Source organism: Macrobrachium nipponense, chromosome 35 (assembly GCF_015104395.2).
Source record: "Macrobrachium nipponense isolate FS-2020 chromosome 35, ASM1510439v2, whole genome shotgun sequence".
NCBI lineage: Eukaryota > Metazoa > Arthropoda > Malacostraca > Decapoda > Palaemonidae > Macrobrachium > Macrobrachium nipponense.
Genome location: NC_061096.1, coordinates 33,780,329 through 33,798,588, shown reverse-complemented (window position 1 = coordinate 33,798,588; position 18,260 = coordinate 33,780,329). Strand labels below are relative to the sequence as shown.

The 18,260-nt window shown below is 35.4% G+C and overlaps 1 protein-coding gene across 6 annotated transcripts in view; it reads right to left on the bottom strand.

Moving 5' to 3' along the window:
- Window positions 1–3,297: 3,297 nt before the first annotated feature.
- The window catches only part of LOC135208570 (glycine receptor subunit beta-like), a 75,009-nt gene continuing 60,046 nt past the window's right edge, over window positions 3,298–18,260 (bottom strand). For 2 of the 6 annotated variants that reach the window (XM_064240898.1, XM_064240899.1), the window contains exons 2-11: window positions 10,216–10,375; window positions 9,265–9,399; window positions 8,904–8,990; window positions 8,475–8,605; window positions 8,121–8,203; window positions 6,559–6,690; window positions 5,674–5,811; window positions 4,890–4,967; window positions 4,339–4,496; window positions 3,298–3,913 (exon numbers count right to left, since the gene is read on the bottom strand). In XM_064240898.1, coding sequence (XP_064096968.1) covers window positions 3,719–3,913; window positions 4,339–4,496; window positions 4,890–4,967; window positions 5,674–5,811; window positions 6,559–6,690; window positions 8,121–8,203; window positions 8,475–8,605; window positions 8,904–8,990; window positions 9,265–9,399; window positions 10,216–10,375 — 1,297 coding nt within the window. In that variant the 3' untranslated portion in view covers window positions 3,298–3,718. Of the gene's footprint in view, window positions 3,914–4,338; window positions 4,497–4,889; window positions 4,968–5,673; window positions 5,812–6,558; window positions 6,691–8,120; window positions 8,204–8,474; window positions 8,606–8,903; window positions 8,991–9,264; window positions 9,400–10,215; window positions 10,376–11,122; window positions 11,184–14,043; window positions 15,140–16,731; window positions 17,071–18,260 lie in introns of those variants that run through there. The other 4 variants (XM_064240902.1, XM_064240900.1, XM_064240901.1 and 1 more) reach the window with 4 other exon arrangements.

The following is an 18,260-nucleotide window of genomic DNA, read 5'->3' as shown; positions in this document are numbered from 1 at the left end:
AGTTGTCGTCTCCGTAACCAAGAATGAAAATAATAACTGATAATAATATTTCAGTACAAATAATCTGATATTTACGATATGTCAGGTGCGGCACTCGACCAAGACCACCGAGAAGTATCTCGGTGGTCTTGACTCGACACGTAAAAGTTATATGACGTCACCATAGTCAACGACCAATCAGAGCTGCAGATATTTCCGCCAAAAGAAAAGCGTAAGGTGACGGTGTTCCTCGCCTTTATGCGCTGCTGTTTGCTCAAAGGATCTTAAAATCGGCAAGTTTCTTAAGAAACTTCTGTACTCATGAGCACGATCTGGATGGAGGCCGCATATGCATCCCAGGGCAATATTGGTAGAGGTGACTCCACAATACATGCATGCTTTAGGAGAACCCCACATGCTCAAGCCCTTCACACCTCCGTTATTCACGCTATTCATCCATAACAAAACAGACAAGGCAATGAAACACACACACACACAAGTTCCAACTTACCAGTAGCGTATCTCATCATTCCCTCTTGTATTCTTACCTCGTTAGCAAGTTTTAAGAACCAATTCCAGCTCAAGTTAAGGCAGTACTACTTGTATTTTAGTAGGAACAATTAAGAGATGAACCAAAATCAAATGAGAAAAATTAATACCTGGCGAGTCTCCATGCTCCCAGCTCCTTAATTTATTTTCCTCTACGTTCTTGCTCTTGGACATATAGGATGAATAAAAGAAAATGTATGGACAGAATAAACTTTATAATGTAGGATACCAGCAGAAAAGCTGCCGAAATTGAGAAAGGTTGTACACAACTGATCATGTATTTGCCCACACGTATATAAGTTACTGTATATTTGCAGATATTTACATGTTTGTGACGGTACAATATTATATATAATATATATATATATATATATATATATATATGTATATATATGTATATATATGTATATATATTATATAATATATGTATATATATATATATATATATATATATATATCTATATACTATATATCTATATCCTTTATATATGTATCTATATATCTATCTATCTATATATATATATATATATATATATATATATATATATATCTATATATCTATATATCTACTATATATAACCCTATATATGTATATATTATAATATATATATATATATATATATATATATATATTAATCTATATATATATATATATATATATATCTATATATATATCTATATATCTCTAATTACCTTAATAAGGTAGAATATATAATACAATTATATATTCCTATCTATATAGTATATAATTATATCTATACTATCATCTATCTATTTATTAGAATATATATATATATCAGATGATATTATCTATAGTATTAACTATATAATCGTAATACTATTCTTATAATGATCTAGATCTATATATATATAATATGATCTGCATATTATCTATTCTATATATATTATATATATATTATAGATTATCGATAGAGTATATTATATATAACGTAGTATAGGTCTAGTATATTCTAGATTCTATTCTATATACTATATATTGATTAATGTTATATATCTCATATAAATCAATCTTATATATGATATATAATAATTATATATCTAATAATAAATTAAGAATCTATATATATAATCTTATAATAGTAAAGGCAAAACTACTATTATAATATATAAAATCTTATATTATTATCGTTATATATCTATCTATATATAATAATAATTATACTTCATATATATCTAATCTATATATCTATATATACCTATAATATGTATTAATCTATAATATATCTAATAATACCTATTTTAATTAATGTAATATTAAAAATAAATTTAATATTAAAATTCTATATATGTCTATATATATAATTATAGATATATATATTATATATATATATATAACTAATATAGTATCTAATATATCTATATCTATATATATAAGTCTATTATAAATTTTATCGTATCTATATGTTCTATATATTACTTATATCTATCTATCTGTCTATATATATTTAATATATTAGATATATATATCTTAATAGTAGTATATCTATATTATTAATATTATATTCTTTCTATATTATTTATATATATCTAATTATATTATCTATATATGACCATATAGTATGTAATAATAATATATATATATCGTTTATTATAATATTATATATTATATATAAATTGATACTTCTATCTATCTTAATTCTATCTAATCTATATTATCTATATAATGGTGTTAAATATATATATATTATAAGTTATATATAATATATATGTTATATCTATATAGTATCATTTATATTAATATATAAATGATATAGATACTATAATATTATATATCTTATATATATATCTATTATAAAACTCTATCTATATAATATACTATATATATATAATATATATGTAGTAATTATATAATATAATAATATATGTAATATATATATATATATTCTCTATAATATACTATATATATATCTATATATATATATAGATATATCTATATATACTATATATCTATATATCTATATATATATATATATATTATATATAATATACTATATATATCTATGATATCTTAACGTAATATATATATATATATATATATATATATATATATATCTATATATATTAGCACACCAGTGAAGCCTTCTTAATCCACTAATGAATGAGTTGATATATATTTACATACATACATATATCTATAATATATATATAATATATATATATATAATATATATATATATCATAGTTTTTTATATATATATCATGTAGTATGTATAAAGGCAAAAGCCACGAGGGAAAGAGTGAAACGAAGGAGTACTGCGAGGCCTTTCGACTCGATGTCCTTTACTTAGCAGACATCAAGTCAAAAGGCCTCGCAGTACCTACTCCTTCGTTTCACTTTCCTTTGTGGCTATGTTCGTTCCTTTGAAATTGAAGGTACTTCAGTATGATGGATATTACTATGGCACAAAAGTTCCTCTCCTTAAAAGTTCTGTAACTAAGGCCATTCGCAGAATTTCTGTGAGAGCAGCCAAAGGTCATTGAAGGTCAAATTATCTGAAAAACTTAATTGCCAGGGATGGGAGGCTTCACCTTTTGTGTGTAATATACATGCACTCCCACATACTGGAAATATCAATGCATATTAAGCTAAAATTAAAGTCACATCCAAAGAACTCCAAAGGAAACGATCTATTTATCATCCTCTGCCAAATAAAGATGAAATTAGCTTGCAATACAAGATCCCCAGTGATTCTATTCAGCGCATAACTATGCGGGGACCAAGCAGACTAACTGATAAGGTCTATGCAGCACTAAAAGCATTCTTCCTCTTGCTTTTTTTTTTTTTTTTTTTTTTTTAAGCAGCAGCAATATTTGCGGTACTTTTACTTCTGCAAAGAGTCAGGATAAGTCTACCTAAAGATATACATATATATATACCATTACCTAGTTATACAAATATAAGTGTACGTTTTAACATCATGCATCCATGAACTCTTACAACAGACAGGACCAGATCCTTCTTGGAAACTAAGAGAGGTTTAAGACTTGCCTTCATGAGTAAGGATTCATGGCATGTTCTTGCAAGACACACATGTATATATATATTAGATCATCATCAACAATATCACTTCAGTTTATAATATCAATAACAATTATAGAGTTGATAACAAAATCAATCAAAAGAAGAGTCTCAGGAAATGAGGCGGCCCCCAACCTTGACCTGGAAAGGCTATTGGGGGATCTCAGCCGAGAGAGACCCTTGCTGCTGGGATCCTGTCAAGAGGATAAAGTATCCTGTGACGAAAGAGAAGTAGGTGAGAGGGAAGAGAATCCTGGAGGCCTCGTCGATAGCGGTGTCCCCCCGCCAGAAGTTCTTCCAGGCCAGTGTCCATCGGGTCAGACGCTCGCTGGAGACTCCAAGTACCTGCGGAAAAGCCCCAGATTGTCAACAGTTACAGGCATTTCAAACGATAGTTATGCGACTACGTTTTTCTCTATGGTAAGTTCCTTTTTCGTTTTTATAATCTTATATGCTTATGCTATTTGTACTTGATGTTGTATTTTTCTTTGTAGTCCATGTACTTGTATATTTTGTATTATGTCTCTTTCTGGACAAATTTGCACTAATAGTTGTATCTTTTGTCAATAAAATAACAAAATAACTAACATGATAAACGTATGGACAGGAAAATGTATATTATACATGATTAACATCAGATAATAAAGATATAAAATTGACGATAGTCTCTTGATAATTATACTAAAAGTAGTCTCTAAGAGAGAGAGAATTTTATTTATTTATTTATTTATTTTTATTTCAATAGAAATATTTTCAAGTGGTGCAACTACCTGTGACGGTCCATTTGGAGTTGGGCTGATAATTCCCTGACCGGAGCCGTTAGTTCGCCGGTAGTGGACGTGGTAGACGATGGAAAACTCGAGCAGGGCAGCAAACACGTACACCATACATGTGATCATCCAGATGTCTAAGGATTTGATGTACGAGACTGGAAAGGAAGGCCAACCGTCAGGTATGCGATAGAGTACATCTGTGATTAATGCCAATTCTGACAACAAAATCCCATTAAACGGGTCATTTTACAATAACTTGTATAAATGCACACATACAAACAACCTAAACACACACATATACAGGTCATTATGGTCATAGATCCTAAAACACACACACACATAGACATACACTGAACTCAAGAAGTGAGAGCGCCTCATTTATTTCTTGAGTCTTTGTAAAATCATTTATTCATGACGTAATATATAACGATCTTGTTGTCTGTTCCACTCTCCTTCTCGTACTTTGCTGAGTGCCACGACACATCAACAGGTGGGTTTTATCAAAGTCTAAAGAGAGAAGCCAAAGATCTTGGGTCCTATGAGCTCACCTGGAGGGAGATTTTTCGTTGACTGCGAGTACTGGGTCGCCATTGTGAGGATCGAAGTTACTCCCAAGGTCACGCGAGCTGTGAGAATTTGTAGTATGTGGTTAATTATCGTCATCATGAAAAGCTTTTTCCCCATATGGATGTTGGAATATAGAATGTTTGGCCCAATGCCGAGCGCTGGGACCTCTGAGGTCATTCAGCGCTAAAAGGAACTCACAGTTGCACTATGAAACAATATTTTTAGGAGAGGATGGAAAGTCGCATGGAAGAAAGAGAATATGAACAGAGGTACAGTAAAAGGAATCGAAGGGATTGCAGCTAAGAACCCTAAGTTTACGCAAGGAAAAGGGTTTGCTAAGCTTTGTGGGAGATGCTAAAAGATGACTTGGTATAAGAGGAGTGATAACATTTATTCACTCCTATTTTGCATATTTCTGTCATCTAAGAATGAAGATGGGCGAAATGACAGTTTAAATGAACTGCTCATAATTAGTTATGTATGTTCATACAAGTGTTGACCTTACATTGCCCCAAAGCCGCTTGCTTACCTAAAAGGATAAGCTTTACTGTAGATTTCTCTAGTATTTTGTTTTTGTACTAGGCAGAAGAATTACCCTCTTTTATCCAATCGTGACACTAGGCATGAATTGCTAACTTACTCAATATTTTAGCGATCGGGAATCATAAAATGTCGGTTGCAGCAAACTAACAGCTTTCATCGCTATTTTCATAAACAAAGTAGATTTTTTTGGGGAAAATATCCTTTTCTCCGGCCCGACTTTACCTGGTGTGGCATCCGGAGCGATCCAGAAGGACATCCAGGAAAGGATGACGATGAGGACTGTGGGGACGTAAGTGTGCAACATGTGGAAGTCCGGGTGACGGACCAACACGAAGACCGCCTTGACGCACGGGTAGTCGCCTGGGAGAAAATGAAGTCGTTACTGAAAGGCTAAATGGAAAGTTTCATTAAAAGCAACGACAGTGAGGCTCCCATGACTTTGATGTGTACTGTTCCCCCTGTCTGTCTTTGTCATTTTGAACGAACCATGTGTGTAGGCGAGGAATTTGCCAAGATGTGAAAATAGGCGCCCAGATACCGTCGACTCTAAGCGCAACTTTATCCTAAAATATCCCCAAAGATATTAAAATGTTCATGTAAGTCATGCTAACTCCACTACACGAAACCCTTTCAGATTCTTGAATAAGTTTCAGTAGCATACCTGATATCTCTTCTTAGCAAAACTTTGTCTTTAACATTTACAGCGTCAAAATGGTATTTTTGTCAACACATCCTCAAGCGTAATGCTCAAGAAAAATAATTGGTTGGGGTCGGCGGGGATCATGTATTGCTTTTTGTAATACATATATTACTGAACACAGTTTATATATATATATATATATATATATATATATATATATATATATATATATATATATATATATATATATTATATATATATATATATATATATATATATATATATATATATACATACATACATACATACATATAAATATAAACTTTATCACTTACACAATTGTTCTGTAACACACGAATACAATTGATAACAAGACCTCATCTCAAGAGGAGATTGATTATACACAGTCTTAAGAGCTTTATCACAGACGAATGAACATACATAAGATCACATTTCCTCCAACTTACTATTGCATACTTCATGCTCATACTTGGCGAGAGAAAAATGCGGTAATGAGAAAATATCGGCGTCCAGCTTGCTGCCAGCATGAGCCCAGCTCTCGCACCACTGGAACTGCACCGTGTCCGATTTGTAAGACACTGCCACGGAGAGAAGAAGAGAACAACTGATTAGGAAGCTAGTCTTTAGACCGTGAATAATCTTTGTATTTCTGATGTGATTTTGCAGGGGAGTACATTGGCTCCAGTAAAAGAAGCCAGATTTCCTACTAGAATAAAGGAGAAGACGACGAAGAAGGTATTCTTAGACTGTGTTATTGGTTTCTGGTTCCTAAGCGCTCACTCCACAAACACAGTTGCGGGCACACTACACTGTTTATGAGGTGCAAAGCTTTATTTCCTTAATTGTTTACTCTACTCATTATTTAGTCTAACTTTGTTACTTCAAAATGTTTATCTTAACTCATGTCTGTTATCCCTTGTTTTTGAAACCAAATTAATTATATGGAGGCAATGTCTCTTTCTGTTTCTTCTTCTTCTTCTTCTTATTGCCTGTATCAGATAGCCTGGATTTTAACTGTCGTGTGTGATATGTTTATTCTGATTAATAGCGGACTAATGTGACATAAAAGTTAGTTCATTCTGCACAATAATTTTGAAATGGAATCTACTAATAATGGGATATACTCGTCCAAAACGCGGACAATTGTCAATTAAAATGAAATACATAAAACATTCTGTCTGAATCTAAAAAGTAAGGCAAAATTACGAAGCTAATAAAGTACAAGGCAAAAATGAATTTGGGAAATTTTCAGTGATGATACTCGCTATTTCGCGACACTGGAATGACGCAAAATCTCTGGCAGTTTCATGACCAGTTTTCGCGCTCTAGTGCATTCAATTGAGGGGGTCATTTGAAGCTTAATGGATCACAAGACTGCAACACGTTCCATACGTAGTTTAAAAGCATCTTTGCTTTAGGAAATTACTTACGCATCCACACTCCTAAATATATATATATATATATATATATATATATATATATATATATATTATATGTACAACAAAATATATATATATATATATATATATATATATATATATACATATATATATATATATATATATATATATATATATATATATATATATATTGTAGAATCTACTGATCATGTTTACCAAATACTACATATTGTAATTATAATAGCCATGATGCCCTCAAGAATCTTCTAATTCTTTGTGCTTTTTTTGGATACGCTTGTCACTACAAAGCCTTGAGATCTAATGCAAGAAATATGAAGAAATTATGATGCCTGGTAGCGGGAAACAAACCTGGGTTACGATACTCACGACGAGGTCAGGTCGGCAACGTGACCTCAGTCGCGATTATGGCAACGCGGGTTCGTTTCCCGCTACCAGACATCATAATTTCTTCATATTTCTTGCACTTGGATCTCAAGGCTTTGTAGTGGCATGTGTATCAAAATAGCGCAATGAATTACACAAAAACACATATATACCTATATACTCTCCCAATAATCTACAATAATTAGCATAGCATAGCAACTTACAGCTCTGTATCAGCATTTCACATTTCTGTTCGTCGTGAGGGTAATGATGGAAGTCGAAATGGCAGCTTAAGGTAACGCTCATCCTTGGGAAGAAAAAAGGGAAATATGTATGATTATTCTCAGAAAGATGTATGCCATATATATATACATATATATATATATATATATATATATATATATATATATATATATATATATATATATATATATTCAAGCACAATCGATATCTTGATTAACAGAAGCAAAAATGAATTAATGATAATAATAATGATAATAATAATGATTGATAATGATAATGCTGATGATGATGATAATGAAGAAGAAGAAGAAGAAGAAGAAGACAGTGATCCTCACCTGCTGAAGAGCCTAATATGGCCGTCGGAAGTGTAAAAAGCCAAATATTCATTGGTCACCCAATCTTTGTGTATTGACGACCGGATGCCGTTTTTGAAGAAAGCGTCAGGCTGCCAGATTTTATCCAAATACTGGAATGGGAAAAAACGATGCATTTTTCTTTAAGAAAAAACAGTAGAAAACGGGCCACACTCTGAAAGTTTTGGGAACGAAATTTCTTAAATCAGCTCTAGGAAAAACAAATCGAGTGACTTTGATATGCTTCTAGTCTGATAAAAACCATTAGGCCTACATGTCGGAAGCCGACTACGACGAGATGGTTTTGCGCACGTTCATTTAGCCCAAAGATCTTTTACAAAAACCTACTGTCATAGGAGACAGAAGTTCCAAGATAATGTATCCCTTTAATTATGTATGAAGGATACTGACCGTTATGGGAAGAATAATCCTTCTTCCAGCATCTGGATGAGAGTCCATGCACCGATGGATGATGGTGGTGTAGTTCCCCGAACACACCTGTTGGCCAAAAGTTTGCTGGAAAATGAACACACCCGAAATTTCTACGATTCAAGTACATTCCGTGACCTCCATGGAAATCATGACCATCTCTCCTTAGTTATAAGTACAGGACAACGTTTATGATCCAATCTATAACCAGTATGTCTCCTTAGCGTTTTACTTATAGTTGAAAATAAGAATTTGTAACTGAAAAAAGATGGTATTTTGATGGCAACGAATGTCAATCATGTGACTGCAACCATCTTTATCGACCTCATGAATGAATGAATACCTCCAAGAACTGAAGAGGTTTGGTGATGTTGGGAGGAGGAGGGTTCCAGCAAGTCTGGTGTTCTTGGTGTTCCAGAGGCCAGCGTAGTCTCCAGTCCTTCCAGCGGTAGGTGACGAACGATTCCACGCTGAACGTCTGCAAAATTAAACGTGTTTATGCATTTTTCCCTCGGGAATACCAAAGGTCATCTGAGAGACGACATACTTTGAGAGCGATGGCCAAAACGTAACGGTACCACTTTCAAAATTATTAATTACGAACTGAACTAAGCTCCGAAGCTCAGTACTGGAATGAAAAGTTCTCCATTACGTGCAAAAATAAGTTCGAAATCTAAATGCATTTCATTCTTTATAAGATAAAGAGCTAATACTACTCGAGCTCAGGTACTGAACTAGGCTTCAAGAGGCATCTCAATCACATAGAATACCGCCGTCTCTTAAAAGATGGAGGTAAACCTACCCTGAAGATTAAAAAAAGAAAAAAATATTATGTTAAGATAAATGTCGCCGAGGGTACTGGTACTGATAGGTAATGGTATCGATCTAATGTGTATGACCCAGCTTGGGTCGTCTGGTAAATGGCCTGTCCGTCTGACTGTCTGTCAGGTCGTCTGTATATCTCTGTCCACTACGGTTAAAATGAAAGACTTTCTCAATAACTGATGAACTAAACAAGACAGACCCTGAGATGCTCACACCATCCATGAAGGCGGTGAGCAGAGTCAGGTCAAGGTCACATTCAAGGCCATAGTTAGTGGTCAAATGTCAAAGGGGGAATGAGGAATTTGCTGCTGCTGAAAACACTGTGCTCGACAAACAAAACCTATTAGTGGGACCATTCTTACGCCAAGTAATGACTCTTACTACCTGTAACCTATCATTCATATGTCAGTAGTGGTTCTCATCACAAGTAAGGGCTCTTACCATAAGCACAACGAGGAATGATCCTTACCATATCATTTTCATTGATGGACGTGATATCGAGAAGCTTCATGTCGAAGTAAACGATGACGGGTTCGACATCGGTGGCTGGGGCGGTGTATTTGTCATAATAGGAGGGAACCAGCTTGTCGTAAGCATCTGTACTCAAGGATCTTGTGACCTCTCGACCTCTGTAAATAGAAAAAGGTCAGAATAGAAAAACCATATTTTGGACTATTATCACAGTTGAAAATATATTGTAAATTGCTCATTATACTTTTGATTTCTTACGCTTGTAGTGGATACTGAACTCTCCAGGATCCCGTATGATATCTCCCAGAGAGGTTGGAGCGAAGAGAATGAGTACAGAATTGATTCACTCTGTAGTAAGTAGTTTATAATCTATGATTTAAGAAATGATGGCCCAGTACAGGCTCATGTGCCTAATGGTGCAGATATTATAACGTGGAGTGATCTAAATAGTAATTTCCCTGTTCACAGTGCAATGGAAACGTCTGCACAGAGAGGAGTGTCGCTAGCTAGAAACATACACACGCCAAAAGTTGAAACAAGGTGGTGTCTACGACAAAACAGATAATAATAATAATAATAATAATAATAATAATAATAATAATAATAATAATAATAATAATAATAATAATAATAATGATGACCCATGACGGCGATTGTAAGGTGGAGGTTTGAAAGAAAACGAGTCATCGCGATCGTCAGGGGAATAGGTTGAGGGACGCATTAAACTGTAATACCCCCATCACCTCCGTCGGAGAGTCGAGCTGGAGTCAGATGAAGGCTCAAAAGCGCAATTCTTTACAATTACGTCTTATTAAGGGTCTCCCCGAGGTTATTATTGGAAGAGCAAGTTCTCCGAGGCTGCTGGGGAACAAGGGCGAGGGCATAAAGCTATAACGACCACTTACCGCAACGTCGGTCTTCTCTTTTCACTGCTGCTGGTGCTGCCTGTCTCTAGCGCCCGTGTCTTCGACAAATACGAGTTACGTAAAGGTTTTATCGTGGCTGGGACGGGACTCTTTTGGATTAGAATCGCAGTTTGAGTTACCCAAGGCTGTTTTACCAATTTTATTGAATGTAACCAGATTTTTCATCTTTGGTAATAATGACATTAAATCGTATGAAAATGGTTTCATTTGACAACACTTAGATAGTAAACATAATAGCATCAATACATCAACAAAAGGGAGGCATATCACAGCTACGAGCAGCAATAGTGTGAGGTTGAAAGGGAAATTAAACTCGGGTGATGCAGTTTGGTTTGCCAAAATTTTGCCATCCTTTCATATTTATCATGGTTTGCCCGGTCTACGAAGTTTTGCGTCTTATGGAGTCGTCATGGGAAGATTAGACCACCACTTGCCTGCTTTGGGATAATCATCATTCTTCAGAAAACTTTCTTGAGGCATAACTGTTATTTGACAGCATTCACTTACTGCTTCTTATTACAGTTCTCCCAGTAGAATTACCTTGTCGTTTTCCTTATATGAATGATAAAGTTATTAGTTAAAGCGCACAAACAAATCTATCCCTGCATAGGGAACACGAGGTTTCTGCATTGGCATTGTAGTGGCAACTACGTGGTCTACCGTTATGCACTTTACTGTGATGCTCATTCCAAAGTTCCGACCTCTATATTTCTTGTGGACTTGTACGTTTTAGCAGAATTTGCATACTTTAATTAATTACTTTTCAAATCCTATTTTGAATATCCTATGACCATAAACTCGCAATAGCAACGACTTTCAGTTTCTGATCTTATTAGGCAAGCACCAATACAAAAATTAAACATACACTGTACCGAAAGCAGCGGTAGATGTTTATTTATTTATTTATTTTTTTTGGAAGTCTTTCAAGGACAATGGACGGAGACACAGAAAGTTTTGGAAATAGGCCTCTTTATTTCTCCAGCCACTAATGGAAATATGCTTTTGAAACTTCAGTATTCCCAGATGAACTTCCCACAGCTTCGTAAAGATTAAGTGGTGTAGACTACCGAGTTGACGATTCACTAATAATCTTTCCTTTCCCTAGGGAAATGTACCTACTTTTCCAAAATTCTTACAACTTTCCATGTTTTAGAAAGGCCGTTGAGTGACATCCTAAGGTCCTTTCCTTTCCCGTTCTTGAAGAAAACCAGCTGGATAAAGATTGAGCTTGACCATTAAGCTGCGACCTGCTGCTATTGACGTATTGAGGAGGGAGGAATGGTTTATTGACGCCGGGTCTGAACGTAAATTTCAATCTCTTTACCATCATATTTCCATAAAGTGATTTATCTAGTCAGCTCCCTTGCCAGAAAGTGAATGACCTTTCCATGACTTTATTTAAGTACACCCAGGCACTGAGTGCTTTGAGGCAATCGTAGTTTTACTTTGAACAAATAGAACTGATCAGCTAAAGAGTATCAAGCTTTATGCAATATTTCAGGTAGATGGATGACGTAAACTAACAGCGTTAGCAAGTCTAAGGCTTCATGAAAATTAAGCACTGGAACATATATTTAGGCTGACAAAATTACCTACCCTAGCCCCGTGAAGATTGGTGATTTTGGGAAAAAGCAGGCGACCAAGGAATCTTTAGGGTTGTTTTTGCAATAATCTACACAAATCTTGGCTAGACTGCCTCCCTTTTAGCTGTTCAACTTCTCAAACAATTCCTGCTTCAAATTTCCCCTGTCATTTGAGAATAGTCCCATCTTGCTACCTCTGTGATTCTATGAGATTAAATGGTTTGGTTAAAATGATATCCTTAAGAGTTTTGATAGCAAGGCATACTTGTAAATCACAAAAGCTATATTCAACATTTACATCAGACTTCTGACGTACAATAATCTGTGTGTGTGTGTGTGTGTGTGTGTGTGTATGTGTATGTGTATGTGTATGTGTGTGTGTGTGTGAAGTCTTGTAATTTCAATTTCAAGAAGAAAACGTTAACAAAGCTTTGAATGAACAACATACTGAGTATTTTCCATTAACATTTTTATGAAGCTATCAAACCTCCCCCGCCCCCAAACCTACCCTCTCTCTCTCTCTCTCTCTCTCTCTCTCTCTCTCTCTCTCAGCAACCCTGGAACGTGTGCCAGACATAAACAAATGTAGGTATTTCCCGCCTTTAAAGTTCAGTCCAATGATGAAGCGGTTCTCTGTCTTCGCTGACATCTTTTGGAAGGGAGAGGAATCGCTGAAATGTGTTTTTAAGTCGGGGACGATGGTCTTTCTGTGGTCGATCGCTTTTGGAAAAATGCCAAGGGATATTGCCATCACTCGACTGTATTACGGGCAGGAAGAAAGAGAAAAACGTCGTTTTTAATGCAGTTCACCCGTCGTGCCGATTTATCTCTTGCAGTTCTTGCAACTATAGACCTAATGCTAACTGTTTTATATATATATATATATATATATATATATATATATATATATATAATATATATATAATATACTAATAACAATAATGGCGAGACCTATAATGACCATAACATTGTCAGCAACAATAAGAATAACTGTAACATGCAACTGTAATGTAACAATATTAATAACGTCTCTGTGAAGATAATTTTCATCCAAGGCCGTCTTGTCCAACTCTCGTGCACACAAACCTCCAACAGACATTTTTATCATTTCAGGAGGTTTCAAAAGCTTGTCAACAGACCTGAATTGACAGGATAGACAGTGCGTTAAAAGTCAGGGCATCTTGCAGGCGTATTTCGCAGATCGAAAAATGTCACTCTGAACACGTGGATAAACCAGCGAATAGCAGAAGAGCTCAAGTCTATCGGTGAATGTAAATATGAAATGCAAAACCTAAGACAGTATTACAGTTTGTTTACCTTGTGTATGTCTGTGTACCTGTGTTCACCTAGACATTACGTCCGTCTTTGCATCCATTTACTTAAAGGACTTTCGGTTTCATACATCCCACTCTCTCATACTCAATGACCGAGAGATGTAAACAGCTGAATCTAAGTCTAAAGGCGCTGTCACACTAGCGAAATTTCCGTCGACTTTTTCTGAGTTTGTCGTCAACTTTCCAAAGAAGTCGACGTCATTCCGTACTCTGGTTGTCACACACGTTCTTCTTCATACGGTGGTTGTCGTCGTCAAAACGTAAACATACCATCTAAGCTGTGACTTCCCGGAATGATAAAACAACTGTGCTTTATAACACAAAGCAACTAGTGGGTCGTACTTGCGTGTGTTTAATGATGCTGCATAGAATTAACAAAAAATCTTTGGGTTCGGTCCTAGTTAAAAGGACGTGAAAAGTTTTATTTAAAAAAATAAGCTAGGACTAGCCTAGATAGGCTATACGTAACCTTGTTTACACAACCACAGTCAGACTGTATTAGATTAGATTAGATTATAAAATTTTTGGCACATAGCCAAGCGCCGGAGTCAGACTATATTATAGATTAAGCTAGAGAAACACTGCAAAAATTTTAAAGATTTTTGTTTATATTATTTGCTGATACAAACAAACAAAAAACATAATGAGAGCAGACCTAGGCTATATAACAATCTGATATTCACGATATAGCATGCTTATCTGTATAAAGATCAGCAAGTTCAGGAAAGTTTTCCCTGAGTCGCATGGTGATTTCTTGGTAATTTTTTATTTTTAGACCTTTTTTCATAAAACTATCATGCTTATGGTCCCATAAGCATTGTCTCTCCCCCATTTCTTCGACCAAAATCTGTTCTGGCAATCTTGTCCACTGTCCAAAACTCCATCTCGCATCTGATGACTTGAAATGCGCGCTCTCCGACATATAAACAAACAATAAAGTCGACGGTAGCGATGGGTTGAATTCGATCGGTACCGTTTTCAAAATTCGTGACGACGACACCAGAAAGTCGTCGTCAAAACATGAAAAGTCGACGACAAATTCAAAAGTCAACGGAAATTTCGCTAGTGTGACAGCGCCTTAACTCTGATCAAGCTATTCAAGCATCGTTAGCGTCTTTTGAGTTTCCTCTCTCATTTTCATCGTCCGAGGTTTTTCATTTCCATCAGTTCCTCCCAAAATGTCTCTCCATAGCTGAGAAAGAAGAAGAAGAAGAAAAAGAAGTAGAAGAAGAAGAAGAAGAAGAAGAAGAAGAAGAAGAAGAAGAAGAAAAAAAGAAGAAGAAGAAGAATAAGAGGCACGAATGTCTGGAGAAAGTCACCAATGGTGGCCAGACTTGCGGAGACTTGGTCGGCAATCAGAGGCAATGACACGGCAGTAGTAAATTAATTTCCTTCGTGATATGTCGAACGAAATGAGGGTAAAGAACTATGGCTCCAAAGTGGGACGAGAGAAGAGTATGAGAGGGAATTGTGGGAAAGTAAGTAGGGGTTGAAGCGGTGTCCACACGGTTTCTGACTGTGGTTTCAACTTATCGAGCTCTTTTGATCACTAGCTCTCTGAGGCGGATGCGTCTATTTCAGGTCCGTTTGAAATTCTCCGTCTTTGTGATTAAGATGAAAGGGTCCATTGGTAATCATGCAAGGCAACGCAATACCAAATGCGTCAACTCTATTTTTCTTATTCGCTTAAACGAGGACAGGCTAGCGTACAGCGACCCAATAACAAATTCACTTTTATCTGATTTAATGGCTCTGGACTTTGCAGTCTGAACCAATTCCAGAATTTTAAATTCAGAGAAGGGAAACGAAAAAACTCGCATGTCCCATTTAAACATCAAAACGTCATTTCTGAAAAATCAAAGAGCTTTTACATCACTCGTTAGAAGTTATGTGGCAAGAAAAAGAACATATTACTCTGTAAAAGTTTAATGAGCAAACTAAATATTTCATTTGCTACTGAGACCTGGGACGTTGTATTATGGTGAAATATATTTGTGTGACCAATAGCAAATATATATATATATATTATATGTATATATATATGTATATATATATATATATATGTGTGTGTGTGTGTGTGTGTGTGTGTGTGTGTATTACTCATTATTGCTAGTCCAAGGTTTTCTGATATTTGACCAATTACCGTCCTTAGATGAAAACGATCTTGGAACGCAAAAAGAGGTAAATAAAACCTAATTCGCCACACCGCTTTAAGATTGTGAAGGAAAAACTACTAGGATTTAACACTCTTCTCTTAATGGGCATTTGGCAATCTCACAAATTAAGAGGAATGAAGGGAATCAAACAGACAGGGTCAGATTTAAGGATTTTGGAGGCATGAGGGAGAGAGAGAGAGAGAGAGAGAGATCCGAACTTTGGTCTACTTTAATTGTAGTCATTTATCTATCGTGGTGTTATTGGATTCCTCTGAACACTGCAAGAATGTCAATATACTAATTAATTTGAGCTATTCTTTGTAGAAGATCGCTAAGCTGAATTTCTGTGCTGAAAATCTTATATTGTCTCTCAAAAGCAACGGTCAGTTGGAATGTTACTTTATACCTACGCTCGCCCAAGCCTGCAGAAAACAAGAATGAGGAATGTTCACAGCAAGAATGAAATTCCCTGCATGTCAGTGTTAATCACGAATCACTTGACCTGCAGAACTTACCAAAGTGTTTTGTTCGAGGTTTAGGATGAGTCGAGCCTGATATCTTTATTTTAGGCCATTTCACAATCACATATCTCCAGTGACAGGTCATTAGAGTACTAGCTACACCATATATCAATATCTGATTGTATATAAGAGATAAGCACCTGGCCACTACCAACGTCCTAGAATGAACAAGGTTCTGAATCTTGCAACAGACCTGCTTATGACGCCAGTGTCGTACCCCGATAAATAACAGACTGTAAACTCAACTCGATTATAGGCTTAATTATCAAAAAAATCCACCGATAAAAAAAAATCAAAGATAGTAATAGGTAACCGCAATTACAATGGCGCCAGTGTTTACTGGTGAACTTAAAGTTGTAGGCCAAATATGGCACGTTTTATTGGATTAAAATTAAACGGTAATTTCAGGGTTGTCCATAAGAACGTTTGCGAAATTCTTCAAGTTATTGTGCTAAGGATTAACTATCAGAAGTGTGGTGCTGATACTATCGTTTACTGCTGGCAAAAATGTTCTTTTCAACGTACGTGCCTGAAGGAAACGAAAACGAATGAAGTGTTTGATCGCACGCTCGTGCTTGTGCATGTCGTACGTGGACAATTGCAATGTTTTGTCTCTCTTTTTTCGACTTTGCTTGTTCCGGTCTATGTTGTCACTTTTCTTTAATTTCCAAGTCTGTGTGAAAGTTCTTTGTTCTTGGCATTATATTGTTCTTCATTCACTGCACAACGATAACTCTCTCTCTCTCTCTCTCTCTCTCTCTCTCTCTCTCTCTCTCTCTCTCTCTCTCTCTCAACATCAGACGAAAACATTTACGCAAGGTTAAACATATAAGACAGTTTCGCTGCATATATAAAAGCAAATAATATATTTTAGAGATAAAGACTGTAACCTAATCTAAGATGAATAAATCGTTCATGGTGAGCTATAATGAAATATAAACAGAAAAGTTTTAATGGAGAAATTGTCAGCGAAGCAGACGAATGCATGCCGGCTCGCGAATTCAAATTAGAAACTTCGGTTTAGTTTTTATGGAGTACCATTATGTGTTGACGTAAAAAAAGATATCTAGATGGTTTCTAACCTTAAACGTCATGTAAGGAAAGTGCGAATAAAAATAACCAGAATAGCAACGTTGTTTGTACTGGAAACGTATATTTAAAGATTAATAATTTTGTAGCTACATTGCGAAGATTTTTTTGCCTGTGGTGCGAGCCTCTGGAGTTTGACAGTTCCGATTTCCGACTATACTCTGTTTTTTCCCATCTGTCCATCCGCCTGTGGTGTTTTGGCATGGTAACACTGCGTCCCGGGCTTTAAATAGTTACGCTATGTGTAAGTTTTAGGTAAATAAAAGCATATCTGGGTGTACATTTCAACTGGAAAGTGTTTTAATAATTCACTGTATGCAAATTACACCGTTAATATTCGAAATAGGATATTATTTAAAGCCCAGGAAGCAGAGTTACCATGCGCAAACACCACAGGCGGATGGACAGATGGAAAAAAAACAGAGTATAGGTAT